Source organism: Hypanus sabinus, chromosome 19 (genome assembly GCF_030144855.1).
Source record: "Hypanus sabinus isolate sHypSab1 chromosome 19, sHypSab1.hap1, whole genome shotgun sequence".
Lineage (NCBI taxonomy): Eukaryota > Metazoa > Chordata > Chondrichthyes > Myliobatiformes > Dasyatidae > Hypanus > Hypanus sabinus.
The window spans coordinates 27,928,355-27,937,465 of NC_082724.1; the positions used below are offsets into that span (position 1 = coordinate 27,928,355).

The 9,111-nt window shown below is 45.9% G+C and overlaps 1 protein-coding gene across 5 annotated transcripts in view; it reads left to right on the forward strand.

The window, feature by feature from the left end:
* LOC132377830 (receptor-type tyrosine-protein phosphatase gamma-like) overlaps positions 1–8,296 on the forward strand; it is a 671,456-nt gene extending 663,160 nt beyond the window's left edge. For all 5 annotated transcript variants that reach the window (XM_059944241.1, XM_059944240.1, XM_059944242.1 and 2 more), the window contains 2 exons: positions 5,418–5,553; positions 5,890–8,296. In XM_059944241.1, the coding sequence (XP_059800224.1) occupies positions 5,418–5,553; positions 5,890–6,036 (283 nt within the window). In that variant the 3' untranslated portion in view covers positions 6,037–8,296. The remainder of the gene's footprint in view (positions 1–5,417; positions 5,554–5,889) is intronic.
* The last annotated feature ends 815 nt before the right edge of the window (positions 8,297–9,111 follow it).

Consider the following 9,111-nt stretch of genomic DNA (forward strand, 5'->3'; position numbering starts at 1 on the left):
ATTTTACTTTTTTTTTAGCTACTTGCCAGTCCTCTGTGACCTCAACTGTGGCTGCAGAGAATATGTAGATATTGGTCAAGGCCTCAGTAGTATCACCTCTTGCTTCTGTTAATAATCTGGCCTATATGAAATATCTGTCGCCTTGGTAAATAGTGATGCAGAGTAATTATTCAGGACCTTGCCCACATCCTCCACTTCCAAGCATACATTCTCTCCTTTATCGTTAAGTAGTCCTACCCCCTCCCTGTTTTATTTATCTTTTATTTTATTTTCTCTCTCCTCTCCTTCCCCCTCCCCCCTCTCTCTCTCTCTCTCTCTCTCTCTCTCTATCTCCCTCCCCTATATATATATAAAATCTACAGTATATACTATTTATATTGAATGTCTTGTGATTCTCTTATCTTATTTACTTAACAGCTTTGCATGGCCCCTCCTGGCTCTTCTATTTCCCTCCTGATTTATTTTCTAGCTTCTTTATAATCTTCAAATATTCCATTTGATTTTAACTTCCCAAAACTTACCTATTCTTCCTTTTACCTCTTGACTAAGTTAATCACTTATGAAGAAAACTCAACCATTCGTCATAAGACATATTCTCTAATCCAGGCAGAATCCTGTCTAAAGCTTCCATATTCTTCCATGAGTTGACCAGAACCGAACACAATACAAAATGTGGTCTTGTAGCGGTGTGCTACATGCAGCGCTAAAATTACGACACAGAGTCAGTAACTGCAGTCGAAGGAAAAAACTTTATTCGAAATCCTCAGCCTCACTTTTAAGCCTCCCTCAACCTGCCCCCCGTGGCGCAGAGGCTCTAAAGCTCTGTGCTCGCAAACCCCCGTAGGCTATCTAATTGTGAGCCGGTTCGGATGTGCCAGGAAATGGGTCGCCACATAACCCCCCCCCCCCCCCAGAACCAGCGATACACCCCCCAATGTCCACAGTCTGGGCCAGAACCTGCTTGGGAGGTTGGCCTCTGCGCCGAGGTGCCAGAAACTCAGCCGGTTGTGCCAGGTCCACATGGGCCGGTTTGAGGCGGTCCACTGTGAAAACCTCCTCTTTCCCCCCAACGTCCAGCACGAACGTGGACCCGTTGTTCTGGAGCACCATAAACGGCCCCTCGTATGGCCACTGCAGCGGTGGCCGATGCCCGCCCCTTCGTACAAACACAAACTTACAGTTCTGCAGGTCTTTGGGTACGCAGGTCGGGTTCCGCCCATGCTGTGAAGTGGGTATGGGGGCCAGGTTACCGAGCTTCTCGCGTAGTCTGCCCAGGACTGCTGCAGGATCTTCCTCTTGCCCCCGTGGGGCTGGTAGGAACTCCCCGGGGACGACCAGGGGTGCGCCGTATACCAACTTGGCCGACGAGGCATGCAGGTCGTCCTTGGGCGCTGTGCGGATGCCGAGTAGGACCCAGGGAAGCTCGTCCGCCTAGTTGGCTCCTCGCAGGCGGGCCATGAGAGCCGACTTTAGGTGACAGTGGAAACGCTCCACTAGCCCGTTCAACTGTGGGTGGTAGGCAGTTGTGTGGTGCAGCTGAGTCCCCAAAAGGCTGGCCATAGCTGACCACAGGCTGGAGGTGAACTGGGTGCCTCTGTCGGAGGTAATGTGGGCTGGTACACCAAAGCGAGATATCCAGGTGGTGATCAGGGCTCGGGCGCAAGATTCGGAGGTGGTGTCGGTGAGCGGGACCGCCTCTGGCCATCTTGTGAACCGGTCCACGATAGTCAGGAGGTGCCTTGCTCCGCGCGACACTGGCAGGGGGCCCACGATATCCACATGAATGTGGTCGAAACACCGGTGGACGGGATGGAACTGCTGCGGTGGGGCTTTGGTGTGCCCATTCACTGACCTGTTTGCGGAGTCCGTGCCAAACGAACCTGCTGGAAACCATCCGGACAACTGTCCGGATGGAGGGATGCGCCAAGTTATGAATGGAGTCGAAAACACGGCGCCGCCAGGCTGTCGGGACGACGGGACGGGGCTGGCCGGTGGCGACGTCAGCTGCAAACCGGAGACTGCGGTTCTGTAACTCGGGATCTCCTCATCCGCCTGCTGCGCCTCTGCCAGTGCCTCAAAGTTTACCCCTTGGGAAAGGGCATGAACGGTAGGGCGAGAGAGCGCATCCGCCACGACATTGTCCTTACCCGAGACGTGCCGGACATCCGTCGTGTATTCAGAGATGTAGGACAGGTGGCGTTGCTGGCGGGACGACCAGGGGTCGGACGCTTTCGTAAACGCAAAGGTAAGCGGTTTGTGGTCCGTGAACGCGGTGAAGGGCCGACCTTCTAGGAAGTACCTGAAATGCCGGATTGCCAGGTAGAGCGCCAACAGTTCCCGGTCGAAAGCACTGTATTTGAGCTCGGGTGGTCGCAGGTGTTTGCTGAAAAACGCCAGGGGTTGCCAGCGACCTACGATGAGTTGCTCCAGCACCCCACCGACTGCCGTGTTAGATAAGTCCACTGTGAGGGCGGTAGGGGCGTCCATTCTGGGATGTACTAGCATTGCAGCGTTCGCCAAAGCTTCCTCCATTTGAACGAAAGCGGGGGCGGACTCCTCGTCTCAGGTAATGTCCTTGCTCGGACCCGACATCAGGGCGAACAGGGGGTGCATGATCCGGGCAGCTGAAGGGAGGAAGCGGTGGTAGAAATTGACCATACCTACGAATTCCTGAAGGCCTTTGTTCGTGGTGGGTTGGGGGAAGTGGCGGACCGCATCTACCTTAGCGGGCAGAGGGGCTGCCCCATCTTTAGTAATCCTGTGGCCCAGGAAGTCAATGGTATCGAGTCCGAACTGGCATTTGGCGGGGTTGATTGTAAGACCGTACTCACTCAGTCGAGCGCAGAGTTGACGGAGGTGGGACAGGTGCTCCTGACGACTGCTGCTGGCTATGAGGATGTCGTCCAAATAGATGAACGCGAAGTCCAGGTCCCGTCCCGCCGCGTCCATTAACCGCTGGAACGTCTGTGCGGCATTCTTCAGGCCGAACGGCATGCGGAGGAACTCGAAAAGGCCAAACAGGGTGATGAGAGCCGTTTTGGGGACGTTGTCAGGATGCATCGGGATTTGATGGTACCCTCGGACGAGGTCTACCTTGGAGAAGATCCGTGCGTCGTACAGGTTTGCTGCAAAGTCCTGAATGTGCGGCACAGGGTAGCGGTCCGGTGTGGTAGCCTCGTTCAGCCTGCGGTAGTCGCCGCACGGTCTCCAGCCTCCCCTCCCATGTGCAGGGGGGAGGCCCATGGGCTGTCGGACCGCCAGATGATCCCCAATTCCTCCATCCTCTGGAACTCCTCCTTCGCCAGTCGGAGCTTGTCTGGGGGAAGCCGCCGAGCGTGGGCGTGGAGGTGTGGTCCCTGGGTCAGGATGTGGTGCTGTACGCCGTGTCGGGGCATGGCCGCTGTGAACTGCGGTGCCAGAAACGATGAGAAATCAGCCAGGACCCTGGTGAAGTCGTTGTCGGACAGCGTGATGGAGCCGAGGTGAGGGGCTGGCAACTGGGCTGCACCCAGGGAGAACGTCTGAAAGGTCTCGGCGTGTACCAGTCTCTTCCTGGGCAGGTCGACCAGTAGGCTGTGAGCCCGCAAAAAATCCGCACCCAGAAGCGGTTGGGCTACGGCGGCCAGTGTAAAGTCCCACGTGAACTGGCTGGAGCCGAACTGTAGCTGCACCTGACGGGTGCCATAGGTCCTTACTGTGCTGCTGTTCACGGCCCTCAGGGGGGGACCCGGTGCCCTGCTGCGGGTGTCGTAACTCGTCGGAGGTAAAACGCTGATCTCGGCCCCAGTATCGACCAAAAACCGGCGTCCCGACCTTCTATCCCACACATACAGGAGGCTATCCCGATGGCCAGCCGCCATAGCGGCTGGCCCTGGCGTTTCCCGGGAACTTGCAGGGCGGGCAACAACGGCGGGCTTCTGCGCCCCACCGCTGGTGGTAGAAGCACCAGTCTTCATTGGGCCGGGGGTTGGCGGGCTCTGCGGCTGGGCCTGGACTGGTTTGCTGCCAGGAGTGTGGCTGGGAGATCCGTGCGATGGACGCCCCGCTCACCTTTTTGGCGTTCCACAGCAAGTCCGCCCGGGCTGCCACCTTCCAGGGGTCACTGAAATCCGCGTCGGACAGCAGCAGGCGTATGTCCTCGGGCAGCTGCTCCAGGAATGCCTGCTCAAACGTGAGGCAGGGTGTGTGTCCGTCGGCTAGAGACAACATCTCATTCATTAAAGCCGATGGAGGTCTGTCACCCAAGCCGATGGAGGTCTGTCACCCAAGCCATCCAGGTGCAGTAAACGGGCAGCCCGCTCGCGCTGTGAGAGTCCGAAAGTCCTGAGGAGCAGGGCTTTGAATTCCGTGTACTTGCCATCTGCCGGGGGCGACTGTACGAACTCCGCGACCTGGGCTGCTGTATCCTGGTCGAGGGAGTTCACCACGTAGTAGTAGCGGGTGTCTTCTGAGGTGATCTGGCGAACGTGGAATTGGGCTTCGGCTTGCTGGAACCATAGGTTCGGTCGCTGTGTCCAGAAACCCGGCAGTTTCAACGAAACCGCATGAACAGAGGCGGCGTCGGTCATTTCTGGTCCAAAAATCGTTTGGACCGTCGGGGTCACCAATTGTAGCGGTGTGCTACATGCAGCGCTAAAATTACGACATGGGAGTTGGTAACTGCAGTCGAAGGAAAAAACTTTATTCGAAATCCTCAGCCTCACTTTTAACCATCCCTCAACCTGCCCCCCGTGGCGCAGAGGCTCCAAAGCTCTGTGCTCGCAAACCCCCGTAGGCTATCTAATTGTGAGCCGGTTCGGATGTGCCAGGAAATGGGTCGCCACAGTCTCACCAAAGTTTTATAGAGCAGCAACATTACCTCGCGGCTCTTGAACTCAGTGCCTTGGCCAATGAAGGCCAGCACACCATATGCCTTCTCAACCAGCCTAGCAACTTGCACTGCAACTTTGAAGCATGTACTACATAGACTTGGACCCCAAGATCCCTCCGTTCCTCCACACTGCAAAGGATCCTGCCATTAACCTTGTACTCTGCATCAAGTTCGACCTTGCAAAGTAAATCACTTCACACTTATTTAAACAACCTTCCTATTTCAATACCTATGTTGCCCCCCCCCCTTCTCTAATCAAGGCCTGTAGTCACTATAATTCCCTTAATTTAATTTAGTCTTGCCTGAAAAATAATTGTCTTGGACTGTAAATTTCTCAACTATTTAATTAGATCCTCTGATATAAACTCATGAATAGTTTAAATTTCTATTAATATAGTTAAAAAGGTTAAGAGTAGTTATTATGAACTGAGCATCTAGAAACAGTATTTTAATGGAGCGATACTAGCAGAAATAAAGAAAATGCAGAAGGCCATATGAGGAGATATTCTGATATCTTAAAGAGTTACTTTCGTTCTATGTTATGCAGGTTTGGAGGTGTCTCTGCTGGGCTGTTCTGTGGCCTTACCACCCTTTCACAGCAGCTGGAGTGTGAATCTGCTGTGGATGTGTACCAGGTTGCAAAGATGATAAACCTTATGAGGCCAGGAGTTTTCACAGACATTGTAAGTACCTGATAATGAAAACTTAAAATATCTCTCCATATTGCATTGATAACTATAAACTTCATAAATGTTTCCTTGAAGTTAATATGCAAAACTTATACATGTTACTAAAATCGTCAAGATCAAGGTCAAGATCTAATATATCACATTATATTTGTGAATCTTCCAATAAATAGGTTGTTCAGGCATTTATTTGTTATAATCCAATCTCACTAATCTTTTAATACATTAACTACGTTGTTTTAAATTTCCACGTTTTTGCAATGGTTATAACTTTGACTGTTCAAGTATTAACAGATTCTCATAACTTATTTCATCTTGTCTGTCTTTGCACAGGAGCAGTATCAGTTCCTATATAAAGCAATGCTCAGCTTAATCAGCACAAAAGAGAATGGGAATGGCCCCTCATCATTTGACAAAAACGGCACCATCATTATCACTGATGAATCAGATCCAGCAGAGAGCATGGAATCTCTTGTGTAATATGAAGCTTTTTGCAAATGGCACTTCATTTGAAAAATGTTTAAGGACTGAATGAACTTTTGAGGCCTTTATTGCCAGGTTCCAATTTTACTGACAACCTGACTGTACTTTTCACAGTGATGAGAGTTTCAATGTTTTAACCATTCTGATTCTTACTGTTATCCTGCTGAGTATTTGCACCTCCTAGCTTCACAAAACAAAATCTCAATTCATTCTAGTTTGCACTATTTGATCAGTGTTACAGCCAATTAATATCTAGGACAAAAGCTCAAAACTCCACAAAGCTATTCTGTCTGCAATCTTTCATTAGCTGTGTGCATAGGAAGATGGAATTTGTGTTTAGAGATAGCTTTGCAGTAATTTTGCAAAAAAGAAGCATTCTACATTTTGGTTGGAGATTAGTTCAGATGGAGCCCTCTTTTATGCATAAATGGTGTAATTTTAGATATCATTTGAAGTAATACATTATGTGAGCCTGGCAAATCTTTGCGAAATGCCTGTGATACAACTTTACATTCCAGTAATCAGAGTATAAAAATTCAAAAAAAAACTCTTTATAATTTGGATTTACTATGCCAGGGGTATGGGTAAAGCAATTAAATTGTCAATTTCTAACAATGTTACATTTGTAATGTAACAGATTGTAACTGGATATTTATGGAGAAAAGCTGACTTTTTGCATATAGCTGAAAAGTAATAAATCTCTTAAAGGAAACAGTCGTATTGCATGTAAGGTGCAGAATTACTAAGCCCTTTGAAGGATTAATAAAAATGCATAGTTTCTTTTACAAGGATGTGAGTGTTGATATTAAAAAAGATAGATTAACATGTGAATTACATAAGTGCAAAAATGACGGATCATTTGATAATAATAAAGTTACACCATTACTTATATAAAGGCTTCACCAATAATGTAGCAGATTTGCCTGCTCTATACTTGTCATTTCAAAATATTTTTTTAAAAATCTCAGATCATATAATGTCAGTGGAACAAACTTTTTAACTTACCAAAGATATAAAGTAGTTCTCAGCAGAATGTAGTCATTCTTTTCTCTCCCAGAAATACAGTTTTAATTGTCTTATTAATTATTTTTAAAATGTCTCTTCAGTCCAGGGTGCACTTTTTTTATTTGTAAGCTCAATTAATGACTCAATAAGATGAATGTTAATATTATCAAGATGCCAGTTCGTATTTTTATGCCTAGCGAATAAATAAACTTTCGCACAGATATACAGTACATACCTTAATTGCAATGTAGAATCTCTATGGTTTCTCTTTTTAAGGAGCAGACCATATTTGTACATAAGATTCATTTGTGATAGTCAGTTAGTTCTCTGCAGTTGTAGTTTTGTTCTCATCAATGGGAAGAATACGGCAATGCTGGACAGAATTTGCTGTAATATTTCTCTTTGACATGACACCCTTAAGAAAACTGCTACCTGGAAGTAAAAACAAAAGTTACAAAATTTTATGTATTAAAAAAAAGAGGTATTTTCACAAAGTAGGAGACATTTTCTATACAAACTAAACATTTTGAAGGGGCAAACACGAATCAGACTTTTAGGCAATTAAAAAGCTTGAACTGTTTTCAAGAAAAACTATCTATATAAAAAAAAGAAAAAAAAACTTTTCTCAACAAAGGGGAGATATTTGAATTTTCTTTTTAACCTCATGGTGTAGTTGTCTTCAAAAATAATTTTGTTTCTGTGTTTTAGGCAAATACATTCATAGATCATATATCATGTCCTGAAAATCATAATCTACATTCATTCTTAAAGGTAGCAGACAAATCAAATTGTAAATATTTTGTTGCTTTGCAGGCATCTTATGGGGACTTTGTATCTATGTTATATAATCACAGAATTTTATATTTTCATATAAAGCTAATTTTTTTCTAGTCTCAACTCCTTCATAGTTTTGTGGTGGCTATGTCGAAAGCTGTATGTGCATTGAGCAGTACTATGAATACAGTGTCATCACATTTCAAAGGCATTTAACATTTATTACTTCTTGGGGCAGTGGTCGTCAAAGTTGCAGGTATTTTCAACTATATCGTTGGTGTGTGCAATAGGAATAGACCTAGGCAGTTACTGAACAAGTTTGTCTCATAACCCATTTGAAAATGTGGTGTTTTGTAACTTGAAAAAATCTCCTTTTTTTCTGTCGGAAACTATAGTAAATCGTTCTATTATAGTGTTATTTAATATGTAAATTGTATTCCTATACATGAAATAAAGTATGGGTTTTGATGGACCAGTAGCTGGACATTTTTATTCTCATGGATTAAAGCATGTTTTGCTTCCCAATGCATTTTAAATTAGATTGATGACAGTCAGAAGTAACTAAAAGATATTGGATAAAGTCAAATCAAGTCAACTTTAATTGTAATTTCGACCATAACTGCTGGTATAATGCATAGTAAAAATGAGACAACGTTTTTCAGGATCATGGTTTACATGACACAGTGCAAAAACTAGACTGAACTACGTAATAAAAAAAATACAGAGAAAGCTATACTACAGACCTACACTGGACTGCATAAAGTGCACAAAAACAGTGCAGACATTACAATAAATAATAAACAGGACAGTAGGGCAAGGTATCAGTCCAGGCTTTGGGTATTGAGGAGTCTGATAGCTTGGGGGAAGAATCTGTTATATAGTCTGGTCTTAAGAGCCCGAATGTTTCGGAGCCTTTTCCCAGACGGCAGGAGGGAGAAGAGATTGTATGAGGGGTGTATGAGGTCCTTCATAAAGCAAAATACTGCAGCAACAGAAATTGTAAATAAAAGTGAACATTATCCAGGTGTATTATGTGCAACATCCACTAAGAGATTATGTTATGTTGAAGTTGTACAAGACATTGGTGAGACCTAATTTGGAGTATCGTGTGCAGTTTCAGTCACTTACCTACAGGAAAGATGATTGAAAGATAAGATTGAAAGAGTACAGAGAAAATTCACAAAGATGTAGCCAGAACTGAAGGACTTGAGTTATAAGGAAAGATTGATTAGCTTAGGACTTTATTCCTTGGAAGATTGAGGGGAGATTTGACAGAGGTATATAAAATTATGG